The sequence below is a fragment of the Balearica regulorum genome, chromosome 15 (assembly GCF_011004875.1).
Source record: "Balearica regulorum gibbericeps isolate bBalReg1 chromosome 15, bBalReg1.pri, whole genome shotgun sequence".
Classification (NCBI taxonomy): Eukaryota; Metazoa; Chordata; class Aves; order Gruiformes; family Gruidae; genus Balearica; species Balearica regulorum.
Genome location: NC_046198.1, coordinates 15,678,940 through 15,703,024, shown reverse-complemented (window position 1 = coordinate 15,703,024; position 24,085 = coordinate 15,678,940). Strand labels below are relative to the sequence as shown.

Here is a 24,085-nt window from a genome sequence, read left to right as displayed (position 1 = left end):
TAATCAGAAATAAAAAGTTTATTAAATCTATCATCATAAAATGGAATTTTACATCACTGAAACATTTACATCATTGAAAGAGGAAACTTACCAAGGTAAGATTAAGCTTATTTCTTTCTATAAGTAAATTTAAGATGAATAATGAAGATGTTTTTCAGAATTTCCACTAACCAATAAAAAGCAATCCAGAAAAAAGGGAATCCACTCTTGCTGAGGAAAGGATGTGAAAACCAACAGGGCTTTCCTACTCCTGAATTACTTGATTATAAGGGTAAAAAAAATAAAAAGGGGGGGTAAAGAGTAATTTTAATTTTCAATCGCTACTACTTGGAATCTGGTTCAAATTGAAATCCATAGAAATGGATTAATATTTAATGAGCCTTTTAGAGCACAAAAATATGACGTAAGGGATTCAGCTGTCTTCACTGACTCTCTGTGTAGGGACAAATGTTGTAACAGATGTGCTTCTGACCCCTTAAAATGAAAAATGACATGACAAATTACTACTTAGTGGAAACTGAATCAAAACAGATACTAAACTATCCAAAGAGGAAAAAAAAGGACAAAGTGTATTACCTGAAAATTCAGCAAATAACCACATTTATCATTAAGGAATCAACCCTGTCAAAAGCAGTTTTTGGAGAAAGCCCAATTTTCCCCTAAAAATAATTTAAACAGACCAGCTATTAGACTATTATTTACACGAATGACAGACTATGAAGTTCTTCCAACACAGAAGATTAGACTTGTGGATATAAAACTGGCAAAACATACTTGTGGTAAAAATAGTGCTATGACTACAGAAGGGACTGCAAGAAAGAAAAAAAGATCAAACAATCTTCAGAAAACTGTTGATTGAAACCCTTATTAATATGGAGAGAAAAATAAAATTCTTATGTATTTCAAAAAAGAAGAATGATCAAAATTCCAGAAAACAATGTAGATGTGAGAGAATTATTCACATGAGTAGGAAATAGTTTATTGTTGAGTTACCAAAAACTATAAAGTAGTTCTGCTGGGGAAGAACTACTATAGCAACGATGTAGAACTATGACTGTAATTCTTTAGTTGATTTTGTACATTTTCAAAAAATCTATTCCTGACCTCTGGCTAGGTTTATAGCCAGACATGAGACAATGAGGTAACAGGTTTGATCTTAAAAGCTTTTATCACACATCTCACCTGAAGATTAAACAGCTTTGTCCAGTACGTGCCTTCTAGGCAGAACTAATGGTTTTATGTCTAGAACACTTATAGGATCAGGTCCATGCAAAAGTAAGTCTATTTATAATATATACAATATGAATATTATGTGTATATATACATACACACACACACATATATAATGTGTATATGTATGAAAATTTGAGTTTTAAGGAATATCTGCCATAATTTCAGAGACATACAGCCTTGAAGAAGACACTATAATTTCAATACTCTTTTGTACTATGTATCATTAATAAGTTAAGTAATCTTAATAAAATGGGACTAGAAAGAACAGATTTTCCTCGACAGGATATTGAATGACATGTATTTCAAAGTTACAACAGAGTAAGCTACACATTCAATAAGCAAAATACTGAAAATTTTCCTCAAGTTAATAATGAAGTCACAATGAAGAACATTTTGCTTATTTCACAAGTTTGGAATTGTCTGATTTCACTACAAAGTTTATGTAAAATATCCCATCTGATCAATTATAACTAGGACAACCTGTTTTTCATATCTTGGTTGCATCACAAAAGCATTTGTATCTCTGCTATTAATTTGGAGAATTTTAAAACATAGTATTGCTTCCATAGTCAACAGGAATTTTGCCCTGAATTGGTGGGAGAAGGACTGTTCTCCACAGCTCACTCTTCTCTGCTATTAGAGTTAGTGATTGGACTATTTTTTATTTTGCACTAGAATTTTTCTTATAGCAAATGTATAGGAAGGAAGGAAGGAAGGAAGGAAGGATACTGACGAACAAATGCAACAAAACAAAGGAATATATATAAAGGTGTAAAACAACAGATGGAATGAAAGCAAACAATCTGTGATCAATTATAAAATTAGAATTTTTCTCATGAACCAGAGTCCCCTCTAACGTAAATTAATGGTTTGCTCAGTGAGCAAAAATATTCAAAGCCCACTGTCAGTTCATCTGCATTCAGACTTATTTTAAAACTGTCCTGCAATTGTACTTTACAGACACACATTTCAAAATAAATCTCTTACCAAGGTAATGCTTCTGTTTTATGTAACAATAACCTTTTGATACACTAGCTTACTAAACTCATAACAATGTTTAATTTAAAATATGAAATACAGAGGAGTATTTTAAAGGTTTGTAATGTTTATGATTTCTAGATGAGGTAAAACACTTTATCGCCAGAGCAGCTGTCAGAGCCAAACCTCAGGTCTCAGCAAAATGGGCTGTAATAACCACCTATTAGCAGTGGCGTCAGGAGGTGAGCGCTCCCAACACAGCTTCCTCTATGGTGCTCTGTCCCATGCCAGCCTACAAGAGGAAAATGAAAAACCTGATATTTTCCTGTTGGCTGACCCTTTCCTCCCACAGCTTCCTATCTGAATAAAATTTTGACACCAAAGGTTTTAAAAAAATAAAGAGGGGTGGTGCCTGAGAAGGAAGGAAGAAAGCAAGGAAGGAAGAGTGGTCTGTGCCAGCACACTTCTGCTTACCTTTACAGACTTTGGAGGCTGCTGATATCCTGACTCCTGTGGTATCTCACTGAAGATCTTTACTGAAGACTTAAGAAATCCCACAGATACTTTAACTCCTAGGGCAGTAAGTAGGCAAATCCTTTCTGTTACCAACACAAACAATACACACCAACACAAAACCCTGCACCGCATATGGGGAACTAATATGCACTTATACAGAAGGCTCTTCAGGACGCCCGTGGCAGGGGAAGCACTCAGCACCCCTTCAGCATCGCACTGGACTCAAGAACGAGGAGCAAGGAAGAATCCGCAGAAAACATGCAGAAATATCATATGCCTCAGACTCCTTTTCAGAGACTTCAACCCACCTCATCCTCCTTCACGATGCAGCTTCAGGCCAGCGGGCCCTCGCCTTCCTGTCACCTCCCGCCCTTTTCCCTCCCTTGACCCCTTCCAAAAGAGTCAGCGGCTCTGTAGACATTTTCTGGCTACCGCAGACCCCAAGAGACAGCCCCAATCGACATGAAACCCAACCGACTCGACGGCTCCCCTCAGCCCCTCCCGCCATCGCCCTCAGGCTGCTCCCCAGCGGGTGTCCCGCAAGCCAGGCTCCTCCTGCTCCCGGACCGCCGCTCTCGCCCCCTTCCCGCCGCGGCCACCCCCTGCCCGCCCTAACGGCCCCTGACAACCCCCGGGAAAGTTGTTTTAGGGGCCTCAACGCTGCCAGGCCGCGCCGTGCGAAACCTGCCGGGGAGGGAAGGGGAGGCGGGAAGACGGGAGGGGGAGCTCCCCGCTACGCCGCAGGGTACGGCCAGGGAGCTGCCGCCCCCTGACAGGAGGAGGCAGCGCGGCGGCGGCCGGCGACCCTGTGGCGGCGGGGGTGGTGGCGCAGGGCCGGCCGTGCCTGCCTTCCCCCAATCCGCCCCTTCTCAGGTCACATGAGAGGGGCGGGCGGCTGCGCCGAGGCGGCGGCTGCCGCCGGGACTGAGGCAGGGCTGGTCGGGGAGGGACGGGGCAGAGGAGCGCGGCAGCAGAGAGCGGCGGTGGTGGAGGAGAAGCAGAAGCGGCCGCGAGGCGCCGAGCGCCGCGGAGGGGGCGCCGAGCGAGTGGAGAGAGCCCCGGGCCTCCGTCAGCCGCGGCCGTTGCGGAGCGCCCTGCCTGCGGCCCCAACATGGACGAAGAGGGCGGCGGAGGTGGCGGCGGTGAGTGGCGGGGATTGTGCGGGGTGGGGGACCCGGCCCCTCACCTGGCCTCCACGGGCGTGAGGAACGCGCACTCGCGGCCGGGGCGCCCGGCGGCTCCTCCGCCTCTGAGGCCGTGACATTTGCTGCGGCCGCGCCGCGCCCTTCCCTCCGCGCGGAGCTGCCCGCCGGTGCCGTGCCCCCGTCCTGCCCGGCATCCCCCCGGGCGCTGAGGGGCCGACCCGAGCGGAGCGACTGTAACGTCGCGGCGGGGGTTGGCCGTTTCGTCGGCGGCCACAATGGGGACTCTGTGCCCCGCGGCGGGCGCCCGGGAAGGGTCAGGCGGGGGCGGAGGGGGGTGAGGCGGATTTGCGCCGGCTCGGCCGGGTTCGGGCACGAAAGGGGGCGGCAGGGAAGGGCAGGCGGTGGGTCCCCGTCCCCCCGCCGCGGTGACAGCCCCGCGACATCGCTGCGCTCCCTGCGTGCAGCTGCTCGTCCGCTGGGCAGAGGGGAAGGAAGGGGGGGGGGGGAAAGTCTGTCTTGCAGTGTACGAGCAGTGAAAAGAATAATTAAGCTCTGCGAGGGCTCTGTTTGTGTGTGTCATCTTAATGGAGGCTCGGTGATAGTGACGGGGTGGTTCATCCAGTTTAAACAAGGTGAACTGTTTTTAAAGGCAGCGGAGTTAATGTTGCCAGGTACTACTTTTAGAAAATCCGGACTCGCATCTTGGGGGAGCTTTTATTTTTAATTTTTATCTTTCGGAGACCGGCTTGTGCGTCGTCCCAGTTTAAGGCATTACAGACTTGCAACACGCTTCCCTCCTTTAATTTATAATGTGTTTTGTGAGTGAGCGCGTAAAGCTGCTGCCTGAAATAACCAGTTCTTGTGTATCATCAGCGATAATGGTGGCTGCGGTGGCTCAGGAGCAGCTGATCCTGCCTTGGGGCAGAGGATTGACTGAATGGACTGCCCTATATTCACTGTGTCTGTCGGTGGTGGTGGTACAGAATGAGGTGATGAGGGTATCTCTTAAATAAAATGCTAAACAGACTGCATTTGAATGCACTGGCTTATTTCTAAATAGGTAAAGGAAGGGCTAAACCTTGTATGATTAATAGTTGCACAGTGCTTGCTAATTCTAAATATAATTACCCAGAACTCGGAAATCAAGTGGGTGTGGTATTTGTTTTGACAACTTGAAAAAAAAATGTTGTGATGAATCAGAAAAATAATTCTTCAAGCAGTCGTCTGGAAATGTGGCCGTTTCTCAGCAGGCACTTCTCCTGCTCGTTTTGTCAGTGATAGACCTAACTCTTTAAAAAAAAAATCTGAAAAAGGAAAATAAAAGACAAAACAAGCCAGTCCTGAAAAGTTATTATTCAAAACAGTTGAGCACTGTAATTGTAAAGAGCAGAAAGCTTATTCAACTCAAAAGATGTTATTTTCACAGTATTATGGACTTGCATCTGTAGTTAAGGGAAATGAACGTACTTGTTATTGGCACTAACCCCGTGTAATGTAGTACCTGATCACATGCAAGATGTAAAGTAGAAAGTGGATGTATTGCTGAATCAATCTCTCATAAGGTGTTAAGCATTTCAAAGTTGGATTTTCATGAGAGGAAAAATACTCAGGACCTGGGGAGGAGACAGTCTGTATTTAGCTAAAATAATAGTTCTATAGGGTTCTATAGGGGAAGTAAAATTTTCACCTAGCTTGCAAGTGAAACTATTCTTTTATTTATAACTTCATATCGCATTAATAAACGTGTTAGGTTTTTTGGGTCAAACTACAGTATAGTTTGTGTTCCTCCTTCCTTGGCTTCATTGTAAAACAATTGTAGACTAGTGACACTGGAAATTTTTTTGCAGTCAGTGTATTTGATGTTTTACACTGGCTTCTTGTGAGTATTACACTTTTTTATTGAACAGAGATATAGTCTGGCTCTTTCTTATGAACCGCTGTCAGTTTGGAACACCAGGATTAGTTAGGTCATTTCCAGCTAATGAATTGGTATTTTGAATTGAAAGGGATTTTTTGTTTGTTTGTTTTAACAATAGAAAGCGTGAGGAAAGTGTGGATTTGACAGCCAGTTTAAAAATCCTTCAGTGCCACTGAGTAGTGGGACTGTGGGGTACTAAGGGAGTCTGACCAGGGCAGTCCAGTGTTTGAAACCTCTGTAGGACATTTGCGATCCTCAAAAATTTGACATTCTTGAGTGGGAAACTCATAGAGATAAGCATATTGCTGTGCACAGGTACTTTAGGAAGTATGCAGAATTATTTGAGGACTGCACAGAATCACCCTAATTAGAGACTTGAACTAGATAAGCATCTAAATATCTAGGACATTAAACTGTGATTCAGAAGGCAAACTGCTATTCCCAGTTCAGTTCTGCCTGCTGCCCTGCTCTTCGATTTAATTTGCATCCTATGCTTCAGTTCCCTTATTTGTCAAATGAGGTCAGTTTTTTACCACCTCTGGTAAAAGCTGTGAATGAAAACAGAGCTATGTAAGGTTAGGATTTATTATTTTAGAAGCACTTGATGGAAGAGAAATGTTAATTAAGGGAATTGTTCTTACTACCACTTTCTCTTTTGTATGTGGAGCCCTGAATAGGCGCATGCGTTTATATCATACAATCCACTTATGCACAAGCTTCCCATTGATTTCAGCAGAGGCTCTGTGCATGGATTATTGATGCGATATGATCCGAGTCAGTTGGTGTTTTCTCAACCTTCTTTTGTGTTCTGGTGAAAATATCTCTGTGGTTCACTTAATCCAGGAAATTTCTCCTCCTCCCTCTCCTCACTTGGTTTAAAACCGCATCTTTTGTGATTTGACTGAGGCTTTTCTTACATGCTTACTGTTGCATGGTGGTGGTACCACTGAACTGAGATCTTCACATTGAGTAGTGCTGTTGGCAGCAGGTGGTATAGTTGCGTACTGCTAAACAGTAAGCAGTCTTCTGTATAACATCGAGATACATCAACAGTCAGCGTGGGTCACTTTGTGCCGGAGGCGCAGGATAGTACTTCTGTTTGTTTTTCTGAATTTGAGTCTAGTTGTGCAGTGGCTTTGTATTCCTCTTGGAAATGACTGCAAGATTGAGTACTTACCAAGTTCACGCCAAAAGGTTTAAATCCTACTTCTACTTGATAAATAGGCAAAATTATAGCACTAATTATGGCAGTGAGGTTTCCCTACTGTTCCCCAAACTCTCTGCTTTATTTCTGAATTTTGAAGCTTTTTTGGAGGGTGAGAGAGCATTTCAGTTGCCAAGCTCTGTTAGTTGTTGGCCGTACTTGCCAGCGATGGTGCCAGGTAGCACGTTGATTCTGGATGGTGCCAGGTAGCACGTTGATTCTGTTATGTAGACAGCCGTTCATGACAAACTAGACTGAGAGACCAGATCGTCTCGCAGAGGACTCAGAAGAATGGATTTACTGCCAAACCAGATTTAGCAAAATGACTTCTGTTCTGCAGGGCAAAGCAGTTATCCATTTATAGGTAAAAGCTGTTAAATGTTAAACCCCACAGATTTTTCTTAGAAAAAATGTTTTAAAATTGATTTTATATATATATCTGTCACTTTCAGACATGAGCAGCCTGATCTCTTCTGTTCTTTTCCCAGTGTAGTATCTTTCAAATGTAGATGTTAGAGATAGGAGAGTCCATGTGGCCTCCTTGTGGTTATAGACATTTGCTCTGCATTTAAGACTAAATCTGCATGTTTTATTTATAATAAAAGAAGGTCATAAAATAAGAAATGTATTTTGACACAGAAGAATGTTAAATATGTTTTGCTCTGTACCCATCAAAGTGGATAACTTGTACTGGTAGTTTTAAAAAGTTGTCCCAAAAGTTCTTTAGAGGACAGTTTGTAGTTTTAAATAACACTCCAGGGAAATGCCAAGAATATAAAAATGCACCTGAGTGTTAGACTAACCACCCGGATTGATTTTAGGGAGAGAAAAAGAGCAGATACAGAGATAGAACACAAAAACCTAAATGACATAAATACAACTGCTATCAGCCAGCAGAACTTGATGCTAAGTCTCTTTTTGCTGAATAAATATTTCTTCATGCTAAACTAATCTCACATTTGTAGATATTACCTGTCAGCTCAGTAGTATGTTAATTGTTAGCCCAAAACACATTTAATCTGTTATCACTGTAATAAAAAATGCCATAGCAAAAATATTAATAATTGTGCTGTAAATATTAGTTTTTGGATGGTATCGGAAAATAGGCTTGTTAATTGTGGTAACATTTTAAGTTTTTTTCTTAGCCTTATGTTCAGTATTTTTAGCTGTGACTTGAAAGAAGATACGAAATTTTTGCTGATAAAATTTGCAGATGTTGTCGGTTGCCAAACTTGATGTATTGTTACGTAATGGTACTTGGTGACTTGTGCTCAGCAGCATAAGCATGCCATGGATTTAGTGGAACAGTATGCCTATAACATAGCATCTGTGCGCGCTGTTACATCTAGGAAAGAAAGCTGTAGGATTTACTTACAGGAACAGAGTGTACTTTGCAGAACAATGTCTGGGAATCATAGTAATAGCCACGTGAAAGTGGGCTCCCCATGTGCTGCTGTTGCTGAATGGATATTGCAATCTTTTAATATCAATGGAATTATAAGAGCTTTTACCAGTTGAGGGGCTGCAGATCATGAGGCAGCACACTGTTTTCCACGATACATTCTGCAGTTCACATTGAATTTCTTAATTCTGTCATATTTATTGCCTCCCCTTCTTTCTTTATAGGATTTTGAACACTTTTTCAAGGGAAAATGAATGAAATAATGTCACGGCTTTCCTCCGGTTTCTTCTGCTTGCCATTGTTTGTTCTATAAGTCTCTCCTTTCCTAGCACAACAGAAAGGTTTTAAAAGGTTTAAACTGTTTCGCTGATACTGTAGCTCCATCTTATCTGCTGCTATCTTTTGCTTGCTTCCTTTCCCTCCCAATGCAAACCTGCTTTAGTCTGTTTCTTTTTACACCCCATCTTTGGCCCCATTTACTTTTTGAACTGCCAACCCATCTCCTTTTCATGTTGAAAGTCGTCGAGTGAGCTGTTTGCAGTCACTGTCTGAAGAGTATCTCCTCCAGGTTCATCCCAGGTCCCTTCCACACTTGTCCTGACCCCTTGTACTTGGTACATTCCCTTCCTCCTCTTTGTCCTGCCAGCTGCCTCTAGTACTGTTTACTGTGCTTTTCTTTTTGAAATCTTGCTCTTTCTTGGCTTCTTTGACTGTTCTCTCCTCGTTCCCCTCCAATCTTGTTAATCGCTTTTTCTTTTGGAGGATGATCTTTCTGCTTCCAACTTTTTGTGAAGGTTTGCAGGACCCTGTGCTTGGTTTAATGCTCTTTTCTACATCTCTTTTCTAGGTAATCAAATTTGCAAATAAAAATTGAACTATCGTATTTAAACTGATGACTCACAGCATATACTGTGTGCTCTGGATCCAGTACCATCTGTCCCAGCTAAAATGTTGGCTTGTTTGACATCTGAAAATTGCGTAATTGTAATCTTAAGCTTAATGAGTCTAAAACAGAGCTCTTAATGTTGTTTCCACCCACTGCCTTTTTTTTTTGAAGTTTGTGGACACACACTGACATCCCGAGTGGTTATTGACAAGTAAATAGTTAGATGGTATAATTTAGTCTTCCTTAAAAAATAGTCTGTAGGCAGTTGTAATAAAAATGGCTGTAAAAGGGCAATCCAAATGTATGGGAACACTTTTGCAATCTCAGTGTTATGAAATAAGTTATATTCTCCTGTGCAATATTAATTTTCCTGTTCGAATGCACAAATAGATTTAATCAGTTATGGAATCACACATGACACTTTCTGTGGACTTCTGCGTGGGACTAGTCAGCATGTAGGATAGTGTTTTGTGATAGCTGAATGAATCTATATGAATTTTTTCCTTCTTTTTAAAGTAAAGTGATAGTTAATGATGTCTGCTTCACATTGTCTCCGTGTAGTTCCTGAGTACTTAAGTATGTACTGAAGGATTGCACTTATTTTAATGAAGAGTTTGGACACATTGACCATGTACTTCATTCGCAGAGGATAAAAATAACTACTTAGCAGCTGGTTTATTAGAAAAACCTGTCAACCTATAGAGCTGTAAGGCAGGAATCCCATGGAAGTGAAGAACACATGGTATTTTACTTCAAGATTTACAGAAGCAAAGGAAAAATATGTGAACAGCCATAATGTTGGCATTTCTGACTTCTTCACTGTGTATTCTTTATAGCAAGATGTAGTATGGGAAAGGTATGTGACTTAGGTAGTAAAAGTGTATTTAATTATACCAGTTGTATAACATCTAGCAAATTGTTTTTAATTGCATATGACTTCCTTCTTTTAATTCCAACAATTTCATGGGAAAACTTAGTATTGCAAATTTTTTGGACAGCAGTATTTCCTCTTAGTGGGATAGACACACAAAATCCACTAGAAAACCATGTGTTTTGTGGTCCTCTGAGATTTGCCTGAAGAAGGAAATGGCTTGACCTATTTGGTTGCTATGAAGTAAAAACATTCTTGGGGTTTTTTTTTTTTTTGGTGAACATCTGTGTCACATTTATTTCATTACTTTCTGAGGTTCTTTAAACCCATTATTTGGTAATATAAAGTTTTATTTAAGGAAAATAAAGTGATACATAGCTGCTTCCACAATTTCATTGAAGTTCTGATATCTGCTTACACATAGGTATGATATAAGTGGGTAGGTTTTCCAATAAAAGTTGACATGATAAAAGGCAAACACAAACATTACCTAGTATTTCCTAGGAAAAAAAGCATTTGACAAATTCAGTAGGATCTCATGGAGTTAACAGGAAATGTCGTATGCTGGAAGCTTGCAAAATCCAAATCAGAATCTCATCCAGGATATGGAGTACTAAAGATCTTTGATCTAATTTTTCAACAGGTTGGGCTTCTTGGCATAGTTTTACTAACAAGCCTCATTTTCAGATGTTCCGTTTATTTAAGAAGAAATAGTTACCTTATGGCAGGTATGTGGAAGAACTGTGGACCTCATACTGTTATTTAGCAACCCAATGGAAATTGTACCAGTAAGGATAGATTTTACTGCAAGACTATTAACTAATAATTCTTCTGAATTCCATAAAAAAATTCTTCAAGAATTGAAGATCAGTTAATTTGTGAAAGCTGAATCTGATTTGAAGTCTGGCTTTCGCTATGATATCCAAGGGCTTGGTTGGATTTTGAGGAGCTGCTGCTGTTCTTTGCAGATGTGGGACTTTAATACAAAAGGAGAAACCATTGTTGATTTTTAGATTAAATACCTTGAGTTTCTTAACCAAACAAAAAATGCTGTATGAAAATGATGAAATGCAAGTCTGCTGACTCTCAGGGTATGGAAGAGGCTGAACAGTAACTGTGGGAATTGATTTTAGTGGCTCTTCTACCCAGCTACTGGTTCTCACACAGCTCGTACGAATATACTCCTCAGTCAAATTAGATTGAAATTGAGTGCTACGCTAGGCATACTTTGGCAGAAGGAGTTGATGGGTAGGAAAAGAAATATGTCCGATCTCTCTTGTGCTCTCTCTCGTTCTCACAGACGTGCATGCACAAAAAAAGGCTGAAAAAATTGGCATGTGCAAATAGGGGAACTGCCTCTTACTGTTTTCTCTAAGAGGAACCGTGAGATGTAATCATTCAATGAGTCACCTCTAAGTTTTTATACAACTGCGTCATTAATAGTCGGTGTAACTTCTAGCACAGAGATGTATATTTTTATTTATTTATTTATTACTATCTGATTCATATTGCAAAATACTATTCAGGTTGTTTTCTTGTTTAATTCCAAGTATTCAAGAGTCTTTATTTGCTGCTACATTTTTGCTTTCATGTACTGTAGATATCGTGTTCCTTAATAAGATCCTTGTTTATCTCATAGGCAGTGTTGTCTGTAGGGTCAAATTCTGACATAAACAGATCCTGTTGCCTTACTACAAGAGAGGGGGAATTGTCAAAAGGGACATTTGTAATTGCATTGCATATTATAAAATAAGGAATTATTGTTGCCTGAAGCAGTATTTCTTGTATTCAGTAGTCAGATTCCAAATACGTTTTTTTTCTTTCTTGCTCATGTAAGTTTGGACTAATGAACTTCCTGCCTAGTCATTCTAATACACCAAGGAGGAATTTTCCCACCAGGCTGTGTAGTCTGTCAGAGTACAACTTCGACCACTTGCAAATGCAATTTTTGAATTTGTAAAGCTGCTGCATATTTAGTTGAGGTTAAACCAAGTGGCTGTAAGAAGAGGTGGTGGCTCTGTTAGGGAGAAACTCTGTTCCTTGGGAAGAACCCTGCAAGTTAAATGCTTTCTCTGACTGTGAAGGTCCTAATGTGTACAGGACAGGGTCTTGGTTCCAGTCCTCCTTGAGAAGACCAAATGGACCTGACCCACGTGTTTGTTGTACATATAAAGTGCTCAGCTGTTTCCGATTGCCCACACAGGAGCTGCTGGGTACAAACCATGCAGGCTGATGATCCATTAGAATAGCGCTATGGATGTTATTGCGTGGGGTAGGTGAATGTATGTCTATATATGGTTTTGTGGTTCTCCCTTTTTTCTTATTTTTGTTTCTAATTTTTAATTTTTTCCTTTTCTTTCTTTTAACAGAAAAGGTTCTGTTTGGGATCCATCCAAACCAAATCCTTAATATTCAGGCATATACCTTCAAGAGCCTCTATCAGGCTGAAGTAATCCTTGGTTTTCTTGCATTTTGTAACCCCAGTATATACTAATTGGGGAAAACTCATTTTGCATGTGGTATCTGTCACATAAACACCTAAATGGTTAGTTCGTATTATGGAAGTATATATTTATGGTCTCAAAAGTAACTTTTTTGTTTTATAGAACTTTATTATAATTTAACTTGCTCTTCTGCAAGTCAGTTTTGACCTACTGTACCACCATTTCAGTTATTAAAATTATCGTGTCATGTACTTACAACATTTTTAAGCAGTGTCCAACATTCATCAGGGACAGGGAGAATATCTGTGCTTGTTTTCCCACCATCTCTTATCATTTCTCCTGCTATTCCTGAATTGCAGTTTGTATAGAAACTGTTTCCTAAGTGGAAGTTGAAACTGGTAGCCAAGGTTAGTCAGAGGCAAAGTTTAGAGAAATGCCTATTGTGTCGTTTGCAGTCACAGAAGGGAGAGATTAAAAGGTTTCAGGTATGTGACTAGTTTGTTCTTCATGTAGGTGTTGCTGATTAAGTCTGTAATCTGGGAATCTCAGACTGGGTCTTAAGCCTGCCTGCCCTCTATGTATACATGAGGTCAACCTTTCTAGGCAGCTTGTGACATTTCGGTTTGCTGTAGATATTTTAGTGAGGACAGATAAATGGAGCATATGGAGTTGATTATTTTTTTGGCTATAGGAAGTGGATTTTTGTGCATTAAATATAGTAACTTTCTTTTTTTAAATATCTGCAAGGAAGCTTCCCCACCCCAATGATTTTTTTTTTTTTAAATCAAAATACATGTGACTCTCTTCACTCTCATTTTGTGCAATGTAAGTTGGAAAGACCGCAATGGTTAGTTTTTGTCTTATACCAATAAATGACATAGTATCACATGAATGTTTTAAAAGATTAGATGATATTTTATAAGAGCAAACATAGAAAGATGACTAGTTTAAGTCCTTCCACTGTGAATTCACTGATATCCAAAGTAAGGAGAGTATATGTTATGTTATTGTTCTTATTTTGCTGAAAACTTATTTTTGTTCTGTATTTTCTACCTGTGTTGTAAGCCTGGAAAAGTAACGTGTGTTACAAAGGGGAAAGGTTGGGTGAAATTGGTAATCCAAATTAAGTACAAATAATACTCTAAAGTTTATGGAGCCTGTGGGTGGGTGGACTTGGCAGATATATCCATTGTGGTATGTTAGACTTGAAAGGCCATATGGAGATGATTATTTTCTGGCATTTTGTAGTAAAGGTTTTTGAAGAAGGAATTTATTTTTTTTTTGTAATTTTTTTTAGAAAAGAGATGAAAAGTAGGAAGAATAACTTCAGTTTGCATTGAGTAGTAAAATAGTTTGTGGTAGTAGCACATGGAAAAACAATTTATTCGAAGGTAAGCTGCTAAAAGAAGTTCTCCTACTGTTTTCCTATTGGCTCCCTTGTTTTCTGAAGGCAGCCAAAGATCCTGTGCAGCTGGGACTAATACAGGATCCAGCTGTAACTTTTTTTATTGTTGTTCAGATGTCCGGTGATGGTCAAATCTAAGTTATTGTGTGGAAATTCAGTAAAGGAAAAGGGTAGGGTGGGAAAAAAGTGACTCTCTATAAAAATATTCCAGTAAAAGCAACAGGAACTAGGAGTATCCATTTCAGAACTCTGCCATAAATCCCATACTGAAATACTTAAACGCCTTCGGATTTTGCTGTAGACTTCAAGTCATCTAAGAGTTCTTAGTTTATTTTTTTAAACAGAAATGAAGTTAACCGATTGGAGTGGGAAGGTGGCTGTTCTTTTAGATTACTTACGGAAGAAGATACCAGTTTCTCATTCATGGTACAAGGTTTTAGTTAAAATTATTTACTCTCTTTAAAGTATTGGTACAATATATAATGCTGCAATGTGGAGTGTATCTAACAGTTTTGTTTTTACTAATTTCATTTATGCTGTGTTTCGCTAGCCTTTGTTTTACAGAGCCAAAGTATGTAAGGACGGGAGAAGCCTTATGTTTTTCTGTAGAGTTTGATTTACCTTTGGTATATTTGGTGCTTCCAATTCTGTAGACGATGCTTTGGACTGAGGTTAAACAAAATAAATGAGCAATACAGCAGGTGTACGGAATGGTGAGAATACTTAATGGTGATCAAAATAATGCATCCTTTTTTCTTTCAAAGCAGTTTTGGTTTTTTTCCGTGTAAAAAAGGTCATGTTTCTCAAGTTTCTTTATAGTGTACCAGTCATCCTGTTTCTTAGTTACCCGAGACCAGTGATGCCAGTGTGGAAATGCACTGTCCTTTAGATATCTGCTTCCTTTCCAAACCTTCCTTCCAAACTTAACTTGCAGATGGAGTCCATCCAATAGCTACCTGAATTTCAGAATTCTTTTACTATTATTCCAAGTTTTTTGAATGTTGTTACTCAATCAGTTTGTAATTATGCCAGTCTAATTTAATAAGTTTAATAACAATAGAATACAAATTATAAGTCCTAATTGACTGGAAGAGCTAGCTTGAAATACTGTAAGTTATGCCCATTACTAGTTACAGTGAAAGGAATTTTAAAACATAACTACTGTCTCGAGCATAATCCTGGACAGTATTAATGCATTCCTTTCCATTTGCCTTAATTGGTTGTTGATATTAATTCTTTTATTGGGGAAAGAAAAGAAAAAGGAAAAAAAAAAAGGAAGATTTGTGGTTGGTCTGTTGGCTGCCGGACAGCCTGGCATTTTGCCCCTAGAACATAACAGCCACAACAATTTGTTTTCCTTCCTGAGCTAGTAGGAGCTGATCTGTGACTTCAAAGTGGATGTGAAATGTGGACAAAACAGTGTGCTTTGAAGGCAAAACACTTCCAGTACAAATCAATTACAATGCAAAAATATTGATGATGTCCATATAGCAATGTAAAATGTAATAATTTCTGGAGTTCTTGAGCGTGGTCACCAATGCCAGTTGTAAGAATGAAGAAGTTTTGTTTCAGTGGCAGGACTGCCGCAGTCTATGACATAATAGTTGATACTATTTGAATGGTGACTGAATTAATTCACTGTTAATATGTTTTGTAAACCTGCAACCATTTTTTTTTTTTTTAATTGACATATGTTTCTTCTTCTTGTTAATTAAGCAAATGATGGCACTTACTTTCCTCTTTTACTCCGTTGGGTGATGTGTATTTTGTACCTGTGTTCAGGCTTTGATCAGATTGTTTCCTCTCCCAAAGAGTCTTTTATTTTACCTTCTTTTTATTTTATCTTCTTTATTAATATAGTATTATAAATTAATGCAAGGCAAATAATTTGCTTTCCCTCTTTTTTTTTTTTTTGACATTGCAGTGATTAAATAAGCAGTACTACTTCATTTTATCCTTGTTTTGCAAGAATGGTAATCAAAGTTCTTTTCTCCCAATTTTTAAGGGTTATAATCTTCATTTGAATTGTGAAGAGCCTAAAGGAATCTCTTTCAGTTTAATTGTCTTCTTGAAGTACAGGTCAACTTACAGTGCATTTTGCAAAATTGGTTGTATGTAGACTCTGCCAATGTCAAAGACTGTTAAAATAGAGCAGCTAGAATCAGAAACTTTGCTTACAGTTTTGCTTCGAGGTGCTTTAGCTGTATTCATGATGTAAGGAAAATTCAGAAAATATTCATGGCTTGAGAATAACACTGCCAGCTAAATTGAAGAAAGTAGTATAATAATGTCTTGTGCCTGTGAGAGAGAGAACATTGCTTTTCAACTGTTACTACATTGTATTTTTCTCTGGAGCTCATATGGATGTAAGAGATGATTTTTCTAACGTGAGGGGAGAACATCAAAAGTTCCTTCTCACATATGAGAAATAATAGTATGATGATTCTAGCAAAGTTTTGGCTTTTCTCTACCTCATTTTACATTTTGAAGAAAGGGTTTCCTGCTGAACAAACACATGTTAGCCTGATAGCATTTTCCTGTATTTGAATTGTGAACAGTCAAATGACTCAAAAAAAAAATTATGTTATAGTAGATACAGGGTTTTAACATAGCATATGTGCATACAATAAATCTATTCAATTAATCAGTCTGCTTCCTTTCTCTCCACCCCCTTGCAGCTGGAAGTTCATCAGCTTCTGCTACTATATCTAGCTTCCTCTTGAGACTTTCTGGAATAGAGTTAACAGTGGTGGCAGGCATTAATGAACAATGTCGTGATTATATTCTGCGGGTCTGTATAAGTTGTCATTTTCCATTGCTACTAATTCTTATGGAAACTATGTCATCTGTTTAGCATGAGCACATTATACGTGCCGTACAAAGTTGCATGCTGCAGTATTTAGTGAAAACATGTACATCATCATTAAATCAGTAGAAAATAATTTTCAGTTTCATTAGTGACCGATCTGGCATTTAAAATGGAAAATTTATGGTAAGATTTTATTTTCAGAAGCTCTTAGCTAGGATAATGCAGGATAGTTAGACTTCCATTGATAGTTAGTTTGTAATTAATTATGTGTTGAGGTTCTTTGGCATATGATAAGACCTTTTTTAAGGTACAACTGTGGAAGAATTCAGGAAAAAGAAAAAACTAGATGCTTCCATTTGTTTTAGCAGTTGGAAACCTTCACGATAAAATACTTGCAGTCAGATCTAATGGAATCTAACAGCCTGATTAAAAACTTGTGTAACGGTGATTTTTGTTGACTTTTTTTCTTTAAAAGATCAAAATGTAATCTTTCAGGACTAGCTTCTGGCCATTTAGAGATGCTGGCAGCTTCACTAGGGCATGGCACTCAGGTGTTCTGGTCGAGCTTCAAGTATTCCAACAAAGTTTTAAGGTCCAATTCATTAAGACATTAAAGAGATGGTGGGACACGTGCTGTATTGAAGAATCTCTTAGAACTTGTTTTTGTATAATTTTGAAGTGGACTGTAGACTGCTGCCTGTCTAGATGTATGCTGTCAGGATTAGACGATTGTTGGTGAGAAAAATCATTGCTTAATAGTGCCACCACTTTTATCACCAACCATTTTTCTCAGTGATTGAGAACTACTTAAAACAATAAAGTGTTTATCTGTGAATGATGTTCTCCAGGTGTTTTGTAGTCACTGCTGTATTGTCCGCGTTCGTGAAATACGGAAGAATCTCTAAACTGCATTAACAAGTCTTCTCTTTAACTTTTTGTGCAGGCTGTTTCGGCAGAGTTGTAGACACTGTTGCTACAGACTGCCTAACAGAAGTTACAACCTGGTATTTCTGATTGCCCTAAGGCAAATTTAGGATGGTTGCAAGTATGTTAATATGAGTCAGAATTTTTTCAGCCTTATACAAAGTTTCTTTGTATAGTGAAAGCTCATACCAGGTAGAGCACTGCCCTGAAGAAGAGACTAACTCCTTGGGAACGTGCTTAGTAGAGCCTGCATATAACTACATTGTCTATGAACCTGGTATCTGCAGGTGAAAAAATAATGATTTGCTATAGGTTTTACTCATTTAGGAAGTGATATCTTTTATTGTTACCTTTTGTGTCATGTTGAGGGGTGGTAGAACTAAAGCATTTGGTCCCACTCAATTGTTTCCCAGTCCACAAAAATGTTTCCTATTTGAGCATGGCAGGATGGAGTGGAAATCTGAGAAAGAATGTTTATTAATAGGAGCAGCACGAGCTGGTGGATTTAAAAAGAGGTTGAGGGTTGAATGCCAGTTAGTTGCTTAAAGTTTTTAAATCTCTATTCATTTCAGGGATAATGCTCAATTTTATATGGTTTAAGTCAGAGACAGCGAGAGTAATAAAACTAAATTGCTTAGATCTTTGAAGTTGTAGGGATATGGGTTTTTTCTTGTTTTTAGCTGAGAAAATTATTATTTGAAAATAAAGTACAAAAGATTATATGTGCAGATTATTTTTCACTGATCTCTGGAAGGAATGCAGTGATTTTGCCAGCATCGGGCAGAAAAAACAGCTTAGAAAGGGCAATGTAATATTTTAGCAGATCTGGCTGAAACTGTTAGGGAAAGTTGAAAGAGGAAGAATGTATTTATTCAAATGAGTTTTTGATCAGAATGCCAGAAGGTCTGCTTGGAGTATGAAAAATCTTTCTTTTTGTAACATAGAACTTATGTCTGCACTTACAAGGATTCAAGTGTATGCAGAATGTGCTCTATTTTGGAAGTACGGTGAGCCAGATTTGCTGTGAACTGCCGATGGTCTTTTGCCAAGCAAAGAATGGGAGACCAGGGGTTTGACCTTCCAGTAAGTGGATCCATCCAGCAAACTTCTTATCAGTGGACCAGATAAAAAGCTCTTTTATATCTGGATTAGTGACCTGTCAAGCTAATTGTTTCATGGTGCGATGGCAACCAACACTTCACAAAAGCTAAATATACCCTTTCCTAAGGAATCTGAAAATACTTTACAATCTTAAACTAAGCCTTACTACTCCTTCACTAACAAATCTTTGAATAAATGTGACCTCCCTTAGTGCCCTCTCAGGCTCCAGGGCACGTGGCCAATGGGCCTGTTGATGTAATAGCAAGAAGCTGGAGCAATTCAAGCCTGAGATGGCCGAGAAGTAAAATACTCTATTACCTACAGTGCATTTCTCTCCAAGTTCTGCAGCTCAACGGTTTCCATGGCAGGGATCAGGGTTACTTCTTTGATGGAGACTGCAGGGACTTTGAAGGCTTTCACAGCATCGGGCATCACATTGTGTACAACGTTGTGTATCCTGGAATTCGTCTTGTTCTGGGGGAAGGTAAATGCTGCCTGAGCAGTTATTTGGTAGGTGAGCAGTCCTATATGGCACACTGTGGCTGCCTTTTGGACACGTTCTTCATGGAACGAAGATTGCTTTCAAATCCGGCAGTTGCTCCACATCTTTCAGTGTGCAACTGATCTTGGAAAATGAATAAATAGGAAGCTTCTGCAATAAATTTTGTTTCTGAAATCTAACTCCAGAACTGTGTCAGGCAGTGGTGGGGGAAGGGGAAAGATGAACTTTGCCTTGCTTTTTCTGAAAATTGGATTTGTGTGCTTTAGAAACAGCCACCAATCCTAAGTAATGGGCTAATGCTCTCATTAATGAGTGAAGTACAGTGAGCAGCTCCCTTATTGCCGAGAGTAAATGTTACTGGAAATTTGTGACAGACTGTCTGAGCTCCACGTGTTTTGCTGGGAACACGATAGGTCTGATGAGCTGTGCCTGAATCTTGGGCTGGATTTGAAGGTATTGCTGGCGGCCAGCCGCAGGGGCTGGGCTCTGGGACCCCCCTGCAGCTGCTCGGCGACATTCCTCTCAATTTTCCATGCTGCTACTTGAAATGGATCTGACAGGAATGTCTGCTACTACTCTGGTGTGTTTGCTTTTTGAGTCTTTTTTCCAGGGTCTATCCTAGGAAAAAATGTAGGTGCACGCCAGCCAACCATTTCCCCAGTAACTGGGGGTGCTGTGGGAAACACAGCTGTTTTCTAAGGGCAAAGCTGAAACACATTGCTATAATTTTGTTTTTTCCTTCTCATAACATTTCAAAAGCTGAAGGGATCAGTGTGTTCTTGTTTGCCTCTTCCTCACCCAAGAGATGATGAAATGATCTCTGCTTTCAGGAAGAGTTGTCCCATCCTTGGTCCAAGATGCTTGGATCCTGGAGCTGAAAGCCGTCTAGATTGGCAGTAGGACATCTGTGGTTAGTCCAGTTGTTCACAGACACTACTGGGAGTTATGTGCCAGCATGAGATGGAGTATCCCTGCTTTCCTTTTCATCCACACATACTCCTTGGGATTGTTGGGAGAGGGAGAGTTGTGTCCTGGTTGATAAGGAAAAGGAGTCGACAGAGGGGAATTTGCCCTCCTGTCAGTAGTTTAAATTTTGTCTCTCACTCTGCAGAGTTGCTAGGAATCATCCCGACCCTCTGCAGTGAACACAGAGCCAAATCCTGGTCAGTGGCAGCAGTAGTTCAAGCAATCCAGCTTCCCCATCTGTATGGGCTTCCACTTGTTCAACCTGCTTTCTGTCAGCTGATCACTCTCCCATGTTGGTCAGTTGAAGAGTACATACAGGGTCACTTTTGTTCCCTTAGAGTAGAGCGCCTTTGGTGATGGTTGATGGACTGGAGGTAGTCCAGTGCTAACCATTTTCCATTTTACATGAAAAGGGAATATAGTATAACTTGCAAAGGTGGGTATTCTTTGCCAATTTTCTGATCTGGATTTGAACTAGACAATGTCTTCCTATTATATAACAATGTCAGTCTGCTGAAGACTTGGTGGAAATCCATTAAAGCTTGCTTACCTGAAGTTTTGTCATCTTGCAGTTGTTTAAACTGTCAGCATTGCCTGTATGCTTGGCTCAATCAGAAATGAACAGCACCGTTGTAGAAATTAGTCATGGGACCATCCAGTCCCTTTCCATCCCATTCTTTGGGTAATTCTGTGTAGTAATACATTACACTTCTAGTGGGCAAAATCATAAATGCCTCAAGTTAAAAGGTATGTGCTGCTTCTATTCTATGGCTTAAAAGATCTTACTCTTGGAAGGCTGTTCCATCTGCGCTTTTTAATTTCAGAATTTTCTCTTCCTGCTGCAGGCGAGCAAAATCACTGCTCTTTTGTTGCCCTTTCTTTGCACTGGAATGAATGAAGGGTTTCAATTAAATACATGATATCTTTAATGTGTCACTTAGCTATGCTGTGCATACTTGGCATGGTGATCTGTTCCTTTCACCCTCTAGATAATGCTGAGGGGAAACCTTGATTTCCTTCCCAAGACTCCCACTTAAAAAGTGGCTGTTGGTTCTGCATTGCAAGTGGATATATTATTTGCCATCAGCTGTTACCCGTGGTCTCTCCTGGCATTATTGCTGGATCATTCTCTCACTCTGGGATCCTAAAATTTCTTGTCACCTAGATCTTGCCATGAAAATGAGAAAAAAAAAAATTCAGAATTTGCAGGCTTTTACTCTATAAAGAATAAATTTTGTGTTTATGCTTACTGTAATATACTATAAGGAAAGGCTTTCAGATGCAAACATCAGAGAAAATTTATTTGATTTTTAGCTGTAGCATCAAGTAACCTACCTACTTGTTTCACCAGTTTTGCATGCATGAGTGCTCCGTAGGGAGAAAATTACTACTGAGCTCTCCCAAAATTATTTATCTGTGAGACTCTGCCTTGCAGCATACATGGGGGGGGGGCAGAAAATTTGATTCTGTTTGACAGTGTTTTGTTGATCTGATGATATAGTGTGAAGAAAAGGCTTGAGGCCTCCTATTTTTGGAAGGGTAATATCTGTATATATACTGGTGGTGTTACTGCACAAAGCTGAGTCTGATCACCCCTCCCCATTATTTGCTGTAGGGAAAATAAATCAGATGCAATGATTTTGTGAAAAAGCTGAAAGCCAAGTAAGAAAATTTTAAGGCAGTATAAATGCACCACTGTCCCTAAACCAGCAAGACAATGCAAGACTGTGCATTTTTGCTTGTCGTGCTTGGCACTGTGAAGTATTACATTTGTCCCACATTACTGCGATGTTACTGTTTTCCTTGTTGAAAGAGAGCTATAACGTTAAGATGATAGTATAAGTGACAGCGTATCACTATAAAGCTGTAATCAGAATGGTGATTCACCAGATTTCTTGAACAATAATTGGTAACTGATGCTAATGAAGGCACATGTTACCTTAGATAGTATTAGCTGTATCTGTGCTCATCTGTTCATAACCCCCTCCAAAACACATACCACTATGGTGTGGCCAGCATCTCCCTTTATCATTTCCACATTAGCTAGCATAAAATTTTCCTGCACTTCTTAAATATGCATGGCCATGCATATTTTAACGCTTTATATTATTAATGTGAGTATTAATGTATTTGGGTAAGAGACTTAGAATGTTAAGTTAAACGCAGCTTTCTTTTCATATTCAGTAATTTGTATTTACATATTTTAAAAAGAAAAGTTGGCCTAGAAGCATCTTCTGATCTTGAAGCAAGAGTAGAGACTTCAAAAGAAAAATGCTCCTAAAAGGAAATCCACACTTATCTATTTTTAATATCAGGTTGAACTACTTTCAGGATTTAGAGAATAAAGCCTGTAAGGGTGGGGTTTGGGGGCTGAGCTAAGCTGGTTTTAGGGCTGGCTGACGGTAAGGGGGCTGGTACCCCCTGTACCTCCCTGCTGCCGGGGGTTTCTGCTCCGCCTGTTGCGCTGGCTTGGGCAGTTCTGTGGTCCCTCAGTGAAACCATTTGGCCTACTAAAGTGGCAAAAAACAACCCAGAAAAAATGGGATCTGGGCAGGACTGTGTACCCAGGAGCAGCAAGTGGCAAAGCAGTGAAGGAACATATGGGAGCCGGTACCAACTCGCCACCTGTGAAACTTCGCTCAGAGCTGGTCCCCATGTGATTTTTCTTGTTTCTCCAAGCGATGCTCCTTTATTTGCTTGAAGGTGGTTCTTTTACTTGGTTGTTGCAAAACACTTGGCTTCCTAATGGAAACACATCAAAGTGATGAAATAAAATACATTATTGAATATATATGATGTAAAGGAGGTAAATAAAATGTAATTGTGGCCTTCAGTACTGCCTGTTCATAAAAATAGTGGAGCATGGACAGTACAAAAGAAAAACTCATTAACTTAAACAAACACTGCTTTCAAATGGCAAATATCTGTGTCAGTGGCGTAACTAGGAACCAAGGTAGGTGTCTGCAGTCCTTCCTATGGGCATATCTATATAGCAAGGCAAAGATCTGAAAGCTGTTGTAAAGCATCTATTTGTGCTTCAGTGCCATTAAGAAGGGCAAGTAATAGCTAGCAGCGAGGGTTAGGCAGGTCAGGTGAGAGCTATGGAAAGCCTTTGTACACTTTCCACTTCAAGGCTGTTGTTGCTCATGTTATCTACATACACAGTTTGTACGGATACATGCACTATAGTTTACTGTAAACTCCTGTTCCGTCAGGTTCAAGAAATACATTTACTGGCGTTTATACTTCACAGACAGAAGCATATTTGCAGGTACTGTGGCGAGGCAGCTCTCTTCTGTGTGTGACAGCTGAAACCACGTTTTTTTGGAGGCAGGTGAAATGCATGGACTGGATTCCTCCCCCCCGCCCCAAATCTGTTATCTGGACCCTGATTTTGCACAATTTTGGAACTGCCTACTTTCTGCTTGACTAGGGATGTTAACACTAATTAAATTATACATGGCTATTTCTGACCAGGTCAAAAACATAATCTTGCCTTATTTGAAGTAATTCTTATGGATTATCATAAATACTGTTTATTTTTTACAAGAAATGATTTCAGACTTGGTTGTGCAGTTACCATGCTGTTTTCTGTATAGAATAAAAATGTGTTTCATATTTCCAATTTTTTATACTTTTGTTTGTTCTTTCAAAAAAAAAAAAAAAAAAGGTGATGAATGTGAATCACCATGTAATTAAACATCCCTTGCAGTGGAAATAAAAAAAACCCCAAAACTTAAAGATGTAGTGGTTCATGTCAGAGGGAAACTGTTCCTCTAAA

General features: G+C 39.6%; 1 protein-coding gene and 1 long non-coding RNA gene across 7 annotated transcripts in view; one reads left to right on the top strand and one right to left on the bottom strand.

Annotated features, from left to right (window-relative positions):
* Positions 1-3,574, bottom strand: LOC142603940 (uncharacterized). Of its 4 annotated transcripts, none has more exons than XR_012837832.1 (3): positions 3,036-3,574; positions 2,686-2,783; positions 1-2,503 (listed from the first exon to the last, which is right to left on the bottom strand). It is a non-coding gene; the product is annotated as an uncharacterized LOC142603940 (long non-coding RNA). The 4 variants fall into 4 exon arrangements; XR_012837831.1 differs by having other exon boundaries at positions 1-474; XR_012837830.1 differs by having other exon boundaries at positions 2,686-3,574.
* A 34-nt stretch (positions 3,575-3,608) lies between these two features.
* Positions 3,609-24,085, top strand: part of CYTH3 (cytohesin 3) — a 51,204-nt gene continuing 30,727 nt past the window's right edge. Inside the window, exon 1 of one of the 3 annotated variants that reach the window (XM_075767206.1) lies at positions 3,609-3,869. In XM_075767206.1, the coding sequence (XP_075623321.1) occupies positions 3,839-3,869 (31 nt within the window). In that variant the 5' untranslated portion in view covers positions 3,609-3,838. Of the gene's footprint in view, positions 3,870-12,391; positions 12,426-14,290; positions 14,429-24,085 lie in introns of those variants that run through there. The other 2 variants (XM_075767208.1, XM_075767209.1) reach the window with 2 other exon arrangements.